Source organism: Solea senegalensis, linkage group LG17 (genome assembly GCF_019176455.1).
Source record: "Solea senegalensis isolate Sse05_10M linkage group LG17, IFAPA_SoseM_1, whole genome shotgun sequence".
Classification (NCBI taxonomy): domain Eukaryota; kingdom Metazoa; phylum Chordata; class Actinopteri; order Pleuronectiformes; family Soleidae; genus Solea; species Solea senegalensis.
In genome coordinates, this window is record NC_058037.1 from 7,126,452 (window position 1) to 7,142,899 (window position 16,448).

At 40.1% G+C, this 16,448-nt stretch overlaps 1 protein-coding gene across 1 annotated transcript in view; it reads right to left on the reverse strand.

Annotated features, from left to right (window-relative positions):
- Positions 1–3,823: 3,823 nt before the first annotated feature.
- usta (uronyl 2-sulfotransferase a) overlaps positions 3,824–16,448 on the reverse strand; it is a 54,164-nt gene continuing 41,539 nt past the window's right edge. Inside the window, exons 4-8 of the mRNA XM_044048416.1 lie at positions 13,564–13,643; positions 13,312–13,465; positions 6,004–6,101; positions 5,766–5,923; positions 3,824–5,679 (exon numbers count right to left, since the gene is read on the reverse strand). Of these exons, the coding sequence (XP_043904351.1) occupies positions 5,387–5,679; positions 5,766–5,923; positions 6,004–6,101; positions 13,312–13,465; positions 13,564–13,643 (783 nt within the window). The 3' untranslated portion in view covers positions 3,824–5,386. The remainder of the gene's footprint in view (positions 5,680–5,765; positions 5,924–6,003; positions 6,102–13,311; positions 13,466–13,563; positions 13,644–16,448) is intronic.

Below are 16,448 nucleotides of genomic sequence, written 5' to 3' on the forward strand. Positions count from 1 at the left end.
CAGCAAAAACTGGCATTTGTTGACAACATGCACAACCTGATCACAAAGTAATATGACAAAGGTGTGCACAGACCTGCATGTGTTAATGGATGATACAATTTTTACATAATTCTAGTTATCAATCGGATCAGATCTCACAAATTGAATCATACATAATCATATTTTCCCATTTAATCTGAAATCAGACCAAGACTCAGACTTAAATTAAGTCTGATTTTTTAAGCTTCAAGGACAAACTCTCCAGCCCAGTTGCACACAACAGTGCAACACTTTGCTGTTGATTGTTGCTTCAGCCTTCAGGTAATAGTTTTGACAAGGAAATGGAGTTCACACATAGCAAATAATGTGTTGAATTTTCCAATTTGCACATAGTATATTAAGTGTAAACACACACACACACACACACACACGTGTCTCTATAGACTGTCAGTTGACAAAAAGAGACACGTCAACTCTGGCACTAGTCTACACATGAAATAAATCCTTGTGTATAACAAATAGGCTCATCTCAGAACAGTATCAGGGGGATTTGGTGAACACTAGATGGTGGTGGAGGGGGGTAGCCAGTATTCTTATCCCTACAGAATGAACCTCCCTATTCATCCTTTCATGCTATCGCTATGATGATCAGGAGAGAAAGAGGAGGAAGTGAGGAGGCAAGAAGGAACGGAAGGGGAAGGAAGAGGGAGGGGGTGGGGAGTTGAAGGCTCTCAGAAGTCAGATAAGACAACCCAGACAATCCCTCTGCTCTTCATACCCATTTTTAATATTGGGAAGGAATATAACATAAGAAGTTGTCTTGACTAAAGCAGAGATGGTCTTTGAGGTAGCAAATTCTACGACGTGGCATCCGTGTTAATTTGGGTGGGAGGAGGTGATGGAAAAGAGGGAGAGAGGAGAGTAATCAAAAATGATCACTAGTTTAGTCTGATGCCATTTTTATACCATTGATTATTCTGTGTGTTCTATGGACGTGCGAGATCCATATACAGTAGAGTACACACGCTGGTATGTTGCATCAGTTGGGTGGGTGGCGTGAAACAAAACCAAGAGAATGTGCTTTGATATTCATGCCGCTGTGGGTCTGATGGTGATATAACTCATGTTCTAAATTTTTCATACGAGATGAAACACAGTATGTAGGCTACATACCACAGAAACTGAGCTACTTTGAAAACAGCTTGTTTTCATGGAAAAAAATACTACACTGCTTTCACTTTTTCATTTCCTTTGTAACACCTCAGAGTTAGATAACTCGTAAGCCGTTCTACTTGCTAGATTTATTGTAGAGGGTTTTTTTTTTTCTGTAGGGTTCCTCAGATTGAGAGGCATTTGAAAGTATTAATTAAAGCTGTGAGTGGCACTTTACATGCTGGCAGGTAATCGTGACTTTATAGGAAGAGGTGAAACCAGCTTAACAGAGAAGATAGCAAAGTCAATTTATCTATGATCTGTGCTTTGATGCATATAGCTATACACTGTAAATTGAACTGTAGTTCCACTCAATTACTGTAGACTCTACAGTAATTGAGTGGAACTGCAGTTCAATTTACAGTGTAGATGCTACATTTCTAAAACAACTACTTCAAAAAGACCTGCAATACTGTAAAATATTCCCTTCAAAATGAGGTTACTTAATGAACGGATAAATATAAGTTTAGGCTTGTAACAGTGGACATTTTCTAGATTCAGAAATATGAAATGGAGAAAATATAATATATATGTCATAGATATACAGTATATGTCATAGATGTGTATGTGTTTTATATGGACGACATAACACGGTATGCCTTTTCTGTCACATTTTTGACAACATACTTATCTATGGAGGACGAAACATGACTTATGTATATATATATATATATATATATATAAATAAAAGCATAAATAAATACAGAAATAATAGTCCTAATATAGTATGTCGTCCAAAATCGGTCAAAAAAGTCATAGTTGAGTATGTCGTCCAAAATCGGTCAAAAAAGTCATAGTTTAGTATGTATCGTCCAAAATCGTCAAAAAGTCATGGTTTAGTAGTATGTCAGCCCAAAATCGGGTCAATAGTATAGTAAGTCGTCCAAAATGTGACAAAAAAGTCATAGTATAGTATGTCGTCCAAATCACTCAAAAAAAAGTCATAGTATAGTATGTCGTCCAAAATCACTCAAAAAAGTCATAGTATAGTATGTCTTCCAAAATCACTCAAAAAAGTCATGGTATAGTATGTCGTCCAAAATGTTAACAAAAAAAGTCATAGGTTAGTACAGTGATTCTGAAACATAGGGCCGCGTCCCAAACTTGGGCTGCTCGTGCCCCCCAGAGGGCCCCAAAAAACTTTCAGTTTTGCACCTGTGGAAGGGCCACGGTACTGCGTAGATTATCAAGTGAAGACACTAGAGATATGTTATGCATGAGACGCTCAGTTACAATTCAGCTTTTGACCACGGGTTAGTGGTAAGGCATCACTCGGTTTAACAAGCGCCAATACACAGAGAAGAAGACTGTCTTCTTCGCTCACTGTGGCAAAAATCGAGACGTTTTTTGAAGAAAAAATGAAGACGAACGTGCTGCCAACCCCCCCACCTAAAAGACAAAGTTTTTTTGGAAATACAATCTCAACTTCATTAAATACGGTTTCGTAAATGGAGGAAAAGAGGCAGTGCCAAAAGCCCAGTGTGTGGAGTGTGGGCTAATGCTGTCCAACGAAGCCCTCAAAACTACAGCGGTAGTCCAAAATTTGATAGTTTTAGTGGCTCTGTGTGTCTGTCTGTCTGTTTGTGCTCTTGCCGATATGACCAACAGGCTTGTTGCGTGAATAGGGTGTCTGCCATCTCTGTTTGTCTTGTTTTGACTGCAGGAGAGAGGGCATGGTTTCAAGTTTAGGTTTTAAGTGCTTCCACCGTTTTTAAGGTGAATGGGGAACAGCTGGAACAAGGTCTACACTTATGGCCTATTAGATACAATTTATTACACAAACACACACTACCTTATTATGGAACTAATTAGGATGTTTTGCAAAAACAATAAATGGTTTCAGAACAGAAAAGGGGCTGTAAAGTTTTTTGTTTGTTGGCTCAGGAGTTACATCAAAGATACCAACTGAGAGTTTTAATTAGTAATCTAGTCTAGTAGTAAACTAGTCAGTATTTCTTACATTACATTTTATAATAATTGATTATTCATATTGTTTTAAACATGTGCACACAGAGCATTTTCATGCCCCTAACTTTCAAAGTTGTGTAGGCTGTTAATGTTTACCTTCTTTTTTTTTCTTTTAAACATTTTCTGAGCTGCTTATCACCAATTTTTGGAGGGTCACACTGGGGCTGGACCCTGGACAGTTCACCGTCAAACATCAGACTGACATACAGAGCTGTAAAAAAAAACAAAAAAAAACCCATCCGTGCTCACAAACCTATGGGCAATTTCAAGTTTAGGTAGGTAGTATATAGGTAGTACACAGTATATGCCTTATCTGTGTGTGAATGTTCTGCTTGCTAATTAGTACACAGATGTCTTTAAGACACATCCTTTCATTGTTTCCATTCACAGTATTAGCAGGGTGAAAAAGATGTAAATTCATGTAATTCCTGGAATTCAACCATCCAATTTTTGAATCACAATATTCATGTGTTCTTTCCATCCTTTTTATACACCAGTGTTGTCCACCTGTGGACAAGTGTCTTCCTGGATCAGGGGCTGCAGGCCGTCCTGTTAGTAGTTGCCCATCAATGTGCCTTGGAGATTGAAGATAAAGCTCCAGGCATGATTTCATGTTTTCTTTTCCAGGAGCAAACAACCCTCAAGTAAAGGCAGAGACATTAGCTGCAATGGTTAGAGAGGACATTTATTTTGAAGGCTGTAAAATGACTGACTGCATTAGTTGTGAACCAGTTTTCAGCTGTCGACATAAACACATTCGAGATGCCCTTAAGATGCCAAGAGTTAGGTTCATATCCACCAGAGGCCAAAGATACAAGTTATGAAACTTTTTTTTTCTTCCTTTCTTCCTGAGAATCTTATCTGGAATGCAAATGAATACAACATAATAAATTAAACGGGCAAAAGAAAGAGACACAATCACAATGAGAAATGTACAGACAATGTTGATTAGGATGGTAAAGTGAAATATGTAGACGACTATCAGATATTAGCTTATGGTTACTGTTCTTTGCATAATTTTTGATGAAGAATCATGCATTCTGACGAGCTGCTGCTGTTGATGGCGATGAGAGACAAAAACAGACCAAAATAAATGTTTAAAAGTAGCACAATCTTATTTGGAATTAAAGGCAAATTAGTAATCAGTTTTGTGACCAAATCCCTCTTTTTTTTGCTGTAGTTACAGGAAAGGTCACCTCACAAAAAAGTGCAGTATATTCATACAGTTTTGTAACGCATCACAGTATAAATACTGCTATTTGGCAAGCTCAATCTTTCAAACTTTGGGTTAAACCAACAATACTCCATAAATGCTTTTTTTTGTAGTCTTATATTTATATTAGACGATATTTTCAACTAATGTCATGTCCCACGTGATAAAACTATGCTAAAGTAGACTGCTGAAACTGAAACTCAATCATTCATGCACACACAGATGGAATTCTCTGAATTCGTAATTGAGTGCTCACTGTTTAACCCTCATTTATACCTAATAATATTTTACAAATTAAAATAATGTTATAAATCAATACTGTAACAAGTGACTTGACAGTGTCACATTGCTGATGCACACAGAGGTTCCTCAATTTCCGGCACTCTTAGCAAGGTTTGGCACAGTTCTGGTGACTAATATACATATAAGACTTTTGGCACTTTTTATTCATGGATACAATTTCCATTCCAGCTAGGAAATTTCTCCTGTCATTAAGTATGATCTTCTTTCTTGGGCAAAGTCTCTGAAGTCCACTCACACTGAAAACATCTCAGTGACCAACATTTAAAATATTCCCCAGCACGTTTATCTGTCTACATCTTGTGCCGATCTCTCCTGGAGATTACAGCAATGATAGTTTATTTTTCCTTTATTTCTTATGTAAACAGACCAATAAAATAGAATAAAATAAAGCAAAATTTGAGTCAAGCAGAATGAGCTCAACGTTATTTCCCATTGTTCTAGGTCAATTTTAAATACAGCGTTTTTGTCCTTCCAATAATTGGACCCTATAGTCCTCAGTGCTGAGCCTTTCATGATAGGAGATGGAAAACAGAGGTCGTAGAAACACAAGCACCATGATCCTCACACCTCTTAACACTCCTTACTTTTCTTGGAAATGCTGAAAGACGGGGAACACTCCCCTTTGTCTTCAGGCTGCCTCTGGCTGTCTCTAGCTATTTCTAGCCAATCAGCTTTTTTTTTTGACCACATCCACTGGTCACAGAACAGCACTTATGAATGGACCAGCCAGCTGTTGGCGTCCTCAAGGTCCGTGTCCAGCTCCTCATCTTCATCCAGAGGCTCTGGGGTTCGGAGGGCAAGCTCCCGGAGGAAAGAAGGTGAGTAGGCGGGGGTTTTTGAGATAGACTTGAGGCCAATTTTTTTCTTCATGAGGTGGAACTGGTCACGGATAAAGTTGTAGAACTCGTACTCGTAGCGCATGCGGTGGTACAGCACCTGCAGGGCCTCCAGGGTGGGCGTTTGTTTCCGTACTGTGCCTGTCATGTTTCCCATCTTCCTGTAGTCTGCAAGATAAAAAGCCAAGAGGAAGTCAGAAAAAAACAGTGAAAGAATAAAAAAGAAAGGGAAAAATATATCAACAACAACTTACCCGGGCTCCTGTAAATGTTAAGTACCCCTGTAAAGTAATGAGGTAAGAGCCTCTCCAGCAGGAGGAGAACATCCTCCAGCTCCTCCAGGATACCAACAATAAGATAGTTCTCCAGCACATTCTGCTTGGCTCGCTCCAGAGCCCAGACTCCAGGCTCCCTGGCGTAGAGAGAAACCCATAATACTTTACACAACTCATATTTAAATGTCTCTGAGAGTCTCTGTGAGTGCGCTGGTACCTGCATTGAGGATGCTGTCCACAGAAGTAGGGAATGATGTAGAAAACCCGGGGGTTGGAGCACTCGGGGTAATTCTCTAGAATGCACACGTTGATATCCTGAAAGCAGATAAATATGTCAATTTGTTAAAATACAAACATTCCTTTAGAGCAGACTATTTGATTAGAGGTTTGAAAAACTGAGTTTGTACATTGGCAAGAATGTAGCACATCTGTGAATATTCAGTTCCAATTACCAGAATGAATAATCATAAATAATCATAATCTCAAAATTGATCAAAACAAGTGTGATTAAAAAGTGAGAATAAATGATATAATGGAGTAAGAATACATTTTTTAAAGACTTATTTTTTCTTTCTTTAAAAGGGCTAATTATATTTGTAAATGGAAGAATATTTATTTACAGCTCAGTATCAGACACCCCTCTGCAATACATCCAATGTCCACCAGTGGGCTGTGGCCCTCACTTTTCACTGATTCTCAATCAAGATATAAAACAGGAAGCCTTGTAATCATACACTTTTACCACTAGAGGGAACTCTTACCCAGTACATGAGTGAATTATTGTCTCATCTGAGAAGCCAAAGTGCTTTGCCCAACAACATCCTGTGCTCTGAGATAAGCTCTGCCCCTCCACAATCAAATAGGCCGACTTCAAATAAGAAAACATAAGTAACGGATGGATGTGAATGGGATAAAAGAGTCTTGAGGAATTACAACTATTTTGGTCAAGACTGTGAACTTTGCCTGAATGGAATAGCTATTCAACAATGAAAAGGGGATAACAGAGAGTGAAGATTAAAAACACACATGCAGGTGTGAAGCTTGCCAGGCTTTGACTGCTGAACGAGCAGTCAAATCCATGTCAGGTGACGTAAGCTCCATGAACGGCAACAAGTCCTCAGCAACAAAAAACACTGCACAGAGTATGACTCACACACAGGCTCTCACAGACACAGTAGAACACACACACACACACACACACATACACACACACACACATGCACAGTAGCAGCAGGTTACATGCATAAGGCAAAAGGTGTCGACAGGCCTGCATAAGGAAATGAATAGGATCTAAATTGGAAGCAAACCGAAAGTGTAATGATTAAACCAAAGGTTGGCCTTTAGATTTATGCACTGATAAGTCAGTAACTACAGAGCAATTTGTCAAAGACAAAGCTGAGGCCAACATGGTCCATCACAGAGATTAAAGTTGCATCAGACAGGACCAGAGGCTCAGACCTTCCCTGAGGATGCAGACTGTTTTTGAGGCTGTGATGTGAGCGGCCTGTGGGTGAAACACTGAAGGGAACCAGTTGACCGAGCTGTTAAAACCTCTCATGTAAACCTGGTGCGGTGTATAAGAATTATACTCCATATCCATTAATCAAAAACCTGTTTAATCTCAGGTTTAAACCTGTCCTTCACTAACTGGGATTGTGTTTACTAAATGTTATCAGCTTCAGCTCCAGTCAGCATCAGTGGGAACGAAAGACCCTTGCCTTAAGATACATATAAAAGGCTTATTCTAAGGCTGTGAAAATCAATTGATTTTGTAAAGTGATTTCACACTTATATAAACATTATGGATAGTAGTAAATGACATTTCTGTTGATAAACCATTCCAAACATTTCACACTGGACCTTTAAAGTGTGAATGAGTCTGTATTATCTGTGTGTTTTAGACAGTTACCTGGAGGACAATAAATCATCCACTTTTTCAGTTATTTATTTTCTTTGCGGCTGAATTCTGAGGCACTATTGTGTCTCCGACTTCACAATGTGACTGTGTAGTTTGTTTGAACCTGGCGTACTGAGAACCGAGTACTGAGCTGCACTGTGTACGGGGAAACTTGGACTTATTGATGATCAGTGAAGCAAACCACTGGAAAGCTCCTCAAAGACACCACAAAAAATCCCCAGAGAAACCTTTAGAGAGCAGTTCAGAATTGTCCTATTGTTTGTGTTTGGGTCGTGCCTGGACTTGTGATTTAGTTGTTCTGCCTCTCTTTAAATTTATATTTTATCGAGTCTTTCACGGTTCCAACAATATATCCGGTGTCATCAATAATCCGTGGATCTTCACTCAAACCAAGTGGAGAAACCAAGATACAGCTGATGTTTGAAATCAAACTCAAAGTGGGAACACACTTTTAGACACAACACATAATTGTTATATTTCTGTATAAAACCACAGCTAACTGGTTTCTACTTCATCTTTTTTATCCCTCAATGCTCATGTGGCACAGATTTGTGCCGCAGGTGCACCCTTGGTAAATTGCTGTGGGAATAATACACAACTCCTTACATGAACATCCTGTGGGTGTGTGTTTATAGGTCACATATTCAGGCTTTTTGTGAGTCAAAGTTATGATTCATTTTATATTGCATTTTTAGCAGTGATTTAAAGTAGTGCAGAAGTCACAAAATAGACTGTTTTCTCCTTTTATTTTTGTTCATAAAAAAACGAGCCAAGTGAACTTTGACCTGTGACGTATTTCCAAATTTCACAAATTCAATCAGATTTGAAACATTTTGAGCTGCTCAGGCAGCTCTAAGTATTATTATCTGACACTTTATCCCAATAAATCTCAATATAGACTGATTTGAACTTCTTTATTAGTGATTGTTTGTCGTCCAGCGTTTACCACATGAATAGTGTGCAGTATACAGGCTGGACACAGCGTGTACCTCCAAATTGTCTTTACAAGCCAATTGAGAAACAGAGAACCGTAAAAAAAAAAAAAAGTGACAGCCAGAGCAGGAACGGAGAAAGGTGGACAGGAAGTAACACGTGTGATGCCTTTCTCCTACACGCATGGCTCCTGGCCAGGAAGTCCCTCCTCCACTTTGCAGGGACACTTGATACAAGGCCCTCATTCCTCAACATTAAGGGGGACCTCTGGGAATCCAGCCACAACTCATTTATATACCACTACGCCCAATCAAATCTGCGCGCACACACAGTGGACAGATAATTCGCAGTCTCTTAGAGAGTCCCATTAGTATGTTGAGGACAGCTCCTGTGTGCACACTCGCGCTCATTGTTCCCATTCTAGTGCGGATTAGGCCAACTGAGCAGTCACAGAAACTGTAGCAAAATAGGCCCTAATCTCCACAACGGCCTCCTGTTTCACTCAATGGATGGTAAGCATGAATTAAGTCAGAAGTAATTGATGATGTAAACTTTTCCCATGGGACAGTTTGAATCCGTTTCCATCAGGGAACATGGGAGTGGTTCGACCTCAGTCAAATCCAATTTAATGCTACAATATATTCCTTTCTTTTTTTGCGCCACTGTGGGAAAGCATAAAATAGACTAGGAACACAAGACTGACATACTTTTCATTTCACTCAAAATGTGTTTATGGTTACTGGAATCGAAGTCCAATATTCACTCCTATGTGCTAAATTAGTGCAGGACAGGTTAAAAAAGTACAAGTAAAAAGTGAACCAAACCGTTAAAGGCTGTAAAACAAAAACAGTTGAAAGATAAATACCTGTTGCTGTGCAGTCGCTAATAATTCTCACTATTTGTTTTGCCTGAACTCTTTAACATGACATATGACTCATGACATAATGAAGCTGCCAATCACAGAAATTCACATGTACAGTTATTTCTTTCACATCTTACACAAAACAAAACATAAAGAAAAGCAACTCTGTCAACACCCAACAGACGCAACCGCCTTGTGTCGGTTGCACCTCAGGCAATCCTCTCAGTGATTGATACGCCACCTTAGTATTTGTAACGTCAAGGCAGGCTCGGGCATGGCCGAAGCCGGTAAAGCCTCTGTTATTTTGTTCGTACTTATTGGTCTGAGTGTGTACGTGTCATCATAAATGTCAAATTAACTGAGACCACATGATTTTTCAATTGCCGTGGGAATCTCACAACTAATGTGTACACGTTCGAGTTCAGTGGAGGCATTGAAATACTTGCTTGATATGCACACTTTTTGTGTCGGTAAAGCAAAAATATATACAACGTCACAAAAGATATGATATAAACTATACAGCCAGGCCTTTTAGAACTCACTGCATTCATAAAATATGAAGTATTTTTAAGTAGCGGTCCACGCATGAGTTCAATTCTGTGTGAGTGTATACTTAGATTCAAGTGTCCAGCCTTCTTATAGTGCAGTGTATGTGTGTAAAAAGGGGTGTGGGGACTGGAAAATCCAAGCTGACCACAGGAATGTCTCAGTAACACGTGCATCAGGGTCTCTTGGCCCCGGCGAGAAAACTGACAGTGTTCTTTCACTGACACCCTCTCATATCCACCCAGTGCGGCACAGGCAGGGGATAAATCCTGGACTAGGCTGAACTCTCTGTGCGGATGTTTCAAAGCTCTCATGCTGATTCACACACGCACACACATGTATTTTTAAATGCTGAACTTGTGAGCACCCAACTTGCCAACTCTTGGCCTTAAATCTGGAACCGAAACCCAATCGTGTGAAGGTGTTGCTGAAAATAAGTGCAGGAGCTTCATGATTATACTGGTTTTGTGAACTGTCTCGTGGAGCATGTTTCACTAACCCTCTACGACTCATACGTTGCTACAGCTGCTTTTTTTAGTCCCCGAGTTCACAGAAGCTAAAGGCTTAACCCGCTACACTCTTTCATTTTAAAGTTTAACCTTTAAAAAGTTCAGTGTGTAACATTAAAGAAACAACAAACTATACCCTTAGGTATGTTTATATATAGTCTTTTTCGCTTTTGTCTCTTTATAAAGTTGACGTTTTGTTTGTGATCTGCTGAACTTGTTGACACCTGCTGGACATCTGTCTATCCTATCCTGGGAGAGGGATCCCTCCTCTGTGACTCTTCCAGAGGTTTTTTGTGGTTTCTAAGGACAGAGTGTCACTTGCTGTACAGACTGTAAAGCCTCTATATACGTAAATTGACTTGACTTCACTATATTATAAAAAAAAAGGTTGGTTTTCGTGTTCATCGTAAGTGAAGACCTTGCTGTGTTTCTACAGCAGCGGCTTCAGACAAAGCAGTGTTCTGGTGTAGAAGCTTACTATGCAAACAAAGAACAGCATCCTTTCTGGTATGTGAAGGCCACTGTAGTTTCCTGATGCACTTAAGATGTCACTAAGTGTTATACACTGAGCCTTTTGTGTTTTCATTTGAACTCTGTGTAAAAAAGTATATTATCTTATGTATTGCATTTATTTTATACAGCCTTTTTGACCTATGTCAGATGGGATTGGCACCAGTGCCCCTCGTGTGGAGGATAAAGTGGTAGAAGATGGATGGATGGATATATACAAATTATATTTCATGCAAAAATCCATTTAAATTTCCCTTCAGTGCTTTATTCTGTGCTTTTGGTGCAGCCCTAATAAATAATAGTTAGGCACATTCCCGTTTATAAACGATAACATAAAGCTACGTTTGTTAAATAAGTTGGCTGTGTTGTTGTTAGCAAAGTTAAATAGAAGTAACTCAATACTCAATACCAGTGACTCAATGAGAAAAAAACATATCCCTTATTCTAACGAGCTGAACACCAGCGAAATGTCATTACTTACGGAGCTTTTAGTTAACTTTTAACACTGGAAAGAGCATGTGGTCCTCATAAGAACAGGGGTAAAAAAAACAAACATATACGTACACAGGTGAGTCAGTCTATAGCGACATAACCTTGCTTTTCCCCTTTAACTGTAGTATGGGCCCCCGTGGTCTGCATACTTTAATAACTCAACTCACATGGTCCAAAACTCCAAGGAAAGCAGTGCAATACCTAATTACATGCAGTCAGACTCAAGCCAGAATGACATTCACTCCTCCTGTTAGCCTCTGAGCACGGCTCCAGGCTTGTGGCAGTAGAAGTGACAGCACAAACCCACGTTTTTGCCTGGATATTGATTTGAAATCCACTGTGGACCATGTATTGGTGGAATTATCTCATAATGTTTTGTTTCAGTCCGTGTCCCGCTAATCCCAAATGTGGCCGTGTGTGTTACGTAAGAGTAATCCCATTGCCCCATAAGACTAATCACTTCCAGTGCTAACTGCGTTGCATGACTTCATGCTCAAGTCGTGCCTAAAAACTCACACAGAGATCACAACATGGCCACATGGCGTGTATAGTTGAACGGTAAATGCATCGCAATGTATGCGCTACGGGGGTAAACAACTCTGCGAGCCAGATGCAGACGTTTGTATTGTGGTTATTTTGAATCTGGTCTCAAATTGGAATCATAATCAGATAGTAGATGGAGGCCTTTCTCCCCGCAGCAGCACCATGTGTAGAGCCTCTTCAAAGCGGGTTGAATGTGCTGTTAATATAATTCTCCATTGAAGAAAATGTCCAGTTCCTGGTACATTAGCATTGAGGTCAGAGTTACAGAGATCTGACACAGGCGATGCTATTTATCAATTATCTAATAAATGAACGGATGTAGTGAGCATGAGTTTACTTTCTACCTGCGAACCTTTGTGGGAAATAATATAGTAACGACAAATATTATTATAGTATTGATATGCTCTGTCATTAAGTAAGTACACAACTACAAAACTCATTAGTATTTTAAAGCATAAACATCTGTGGCCTTGGTGTAGCTAATGTCCATATGAGAGTAAACTTTGCTTGAAGGCACTGGGCCTGAGTGAAAGGAAGATGGGTGTAAGGAGGCTAAAATATCCTGCATAAGCTTAACTCTTAAGACAATATTGAATATTGTTAGAAAGTTTATTACACTGGACACAGTTTCACTGGTGATCACAACAACGTGGTCACAGCTATAGCTTAAGTATAATTACTTTGTTCACGATTGTAGTTTTTTGTATTTAAAATACACTCTTAAAAATTTAGTGCAAGGATACTAAATGTAGTTATCTGGCCGAAGAAGAGGGAGCTTACGGCGGGATAACGGCAGAGAAAGAGATAATATGATAAGTAGAGACGTTACATATGATGTTCGATACATAGACTTTAAGCACTTTGTTTGCACTTCTAACGTTTCACTGTTTTCTTCAGTTACACAGATGTCGTGATGTATCTCCACATGATTGTCTTGCAATATATTGATTATCACAGAATCGCTGTATCGCGATATTATTGGTATCGTGTACCATGTATCACGTATCGTATTGCTGCGCATCCTGTGATTGCCAGCCCTATTTCAATCAATCTTAAAAATTATTTCAAGAAAGCCCGAAAATGACAAGGAAAAGGACAGTATAAGGACAATATCACGTAATAATATTTTAGAATTTCTTCAAAAGCATCTACTCCTCAAGGGAAAAAAAACAAAACTTCTCAGTAAACTTCTACAGTCCACAAAGGTCTCACCAGGTATCTCTCGTCGTCTTTCATCCCTGGAGTGCGGATGAGGTGGTTCTGCTCTCCCCGCCAGTCCCCAAAGCGACGGAAGAAGTAGTTGGACAGGAACCGGTTGATGGGATCCCGGATTATGTTGATATAGACGGGCTGCTCTATTCTGAACCTGAAAATGAAAACGAAAAATGTACATTATCACCTTCTGCCCCTCTGAACCAACACGTGGAATGAAAGGCTGACAAGGAGTGAATTCATTTCTCTTACCTGGTGAAGTTCAGGAAGTGAACGTGTCGCGTGTAGAGGAACGGCTGAGGGATATTACTGATGTTCTTCATGAGATCAACCTGAAAAAACACAGGCAGTGAGTGAAGATCAGTCCAGTCCTATTTTCATGTGTAAAAGGACATAGTCAACAGTCAATACTTCATAAAGGACAATAGAAGCATATGCTAGACCTGAAACAGGTTACACTGATTGAAATGGAATGGAAATGAATGTTTTAAATGAGAATATAACCATGGATATAATTATTTTGGCTGTAGACGTACATGGTTCTGGGTCCACGCTGATTTGATTTACCTAATAATCCACTGCACACTGGCCTCAAAAAGTCATATTATTCTTCTGTTCATCTGGCAATATTCACCACCACAGCTCGTTTCCCCTCAGTCATGTCACACACAGGAAAGCCAACATTTAAAGAGACGTTATTCCAAGTTACTTCTTCCTCCGCAGGGGAAAAAAGAAAAAAAAGAAAACGTACCAAAGGCTTTCCAGGTCTGCATGGAGAGACAGGCTAACAGTAGCCAAAACAAACATGAGCTATCACAGTCGTGCCATACACAGATTCTGCAGATGAGCACCGTCGATAAAGCGCTCCTTGGAAACTCACACTAAAATAAAAAAGGTTTCGAGTTGAATGTGGAAAAACACGAGGATTTAACTAATCTTTTGTTAGGAAAAGTGGCTAATCTCACACAAGCCAGCAGTGACAACAGCATTTCCTTCTCCTTTTCGATGTACATTCCTCCTACAGTCAAGAATAAATCATGAAAAGGGAAAAAAAAAAAAATCCATGTTGAAAACGATTCTGTCATTTGCAGACTTCATTTTTCCACTGAATGCACCATAACCCCTTACTTAACGCTATCAATCTCTCTGTACAAATGTGGCCAGTCTCCATATTCTGTCATTTCTGCCGTCACAGACGCAATCAGTTTTGGCAAAAGGCATCGATCATGGGAGGAACCGTTTGATGTGCAGGCACCTGTTACGTCACAGCAACAGTAATATGTATACTTGTTTATGTACACAGGGCAGTTAATCTGAGGCCCCAGTCAGATTTGCACTTCACACTTTCACTCCCTCTTCTCTATAACCTCAGTATATTTCCACTCACTCTGTTTCCACTTTCTCCCACTAAAGAGTATAAATTTTTAACTTTCATTAGCACAGTATAATTTATGCCTCAGTGGCGCCTTATGCTCACTGTCTCAATGAAGCCACTTTGATTCTGCGATAAAAAAAAAAGTTGACTTTTGGAAGAACTGCTCACCCTTGACCAGTTGTCAAAACCGTTTAACCCCTGATGCCCTTTAGTCCAGGTTTATGTGCAGACCCTGAACACATTTGGTGTGTGTGTGTGTGTGTGTGTGTGTCTAACCCAGAACCTCTGGTCAGTCTGGCCAGACACCACTCACATTTACAGACTTGAGCTGCAGGGAGACAGAGGGGAAAGTGGAGGACAGTCTGGGATTCCTGGCATACCTGCCACCCCCCCGACCCCCACCACCCTCCTTCCTGAGCCCCCATGGTGTCCTCACAGGGTCCATCGAGGGAAATTGGGGAAGAGGCTAAAACTACAGGAGACTGCTACCCTGCACTCACTTTAATTCAATTATTTCCTATGTCTCGCATTCGAAAACACGATATGAGCCTAAACAGCCGAGACAAATGACAGAGGTCAGATGTTACACCAAAGATCATTGCAGATTTTACAGAAACAACCTTTAATGTATGTATTAGCTTTAAGGCTGCAGTGTGTAACTTTTAGATCTGAAAATGTGCTCTGTCAAGCAAAACTATCAGATCTGTTTGAGGGAGTGTCTATGTACAGACAGCAGCAGCACAAGAGGCATTTATCCTATGCAACTGCCGGGTTTTTTTGAGCAGTATAACTCATTTCTGACTCTTTTTATGTGCACCTCTTTGTGTTTTCGGTCAAAGTGAAACCAACGCAAAGTAGCTGTTGCCTCAAAAAATGAATCACTTCCTGTGCGCAGTCACACAGACACTCACGTGGCGCGCAAACGTGGCTTAATTAGGATTCTGTGCACTCATCTGACAATGGTTTAAATTTGACATAAGACATTTGTTCATGTTTCAAAGTGATGCACTAACACAGGAAGTGAGAGCTATAAACCTAACTAGTGGAAAAAAAGAAAATGAAAGTTTTAGCCAGCTTCAACTTCTAGCATCCAAACAATCCAGTGTTTTGGAATTGACAAAGGCAAACATTTCCTTTAAATGTAGCTGTGAGTGAAAAACTATTGACAGTGTTTGTTTGTGCTGGGCCCAGACTCTTCTTAGTGTTTATGTATCTGTGGCTCTGTGATGCAGATACACATGTGAAGCATCTGTCCACTCATTCATGTTTTTGGTTAGCGGGAGGAAAGAGTCTCTCACATTAACATAGGCGTACACATAATAAAGATGCCGTCGACCTGCTTCTTTAAAGAAGTCATTTTTCTTACAGGAAACAGCTTAAACCCTCCATCCCACTAAGCCTGTCCCCTGGTACAGAAAAGGACAGATATGATGTGTCTCACATCTGCAGAAGCTCTGCAAACTTCCAGTAAAGCACCTTTGCTTTTTTGGCATAACCGCGAACAAGACAGCAACCCTGTGCAAACCCATTACAGGACACCACTGGGACAGCGAGCAGGAAGATGGTCCACAAACTACTGCTGAGCCAGAACCGCGGCCGATGACAACAGCCCTTCTAAACTTAGACGGCGTGCGTCTGGATACGCGTAAGTCAACACCACAGAAAGCTGCACATGCACAATCGCGCACACAGACGAACACTCTAAAACTAACCCCCTCGCACGGACACTGGAATGCACAAACTTTTTCTGAGGCGCTCTGCT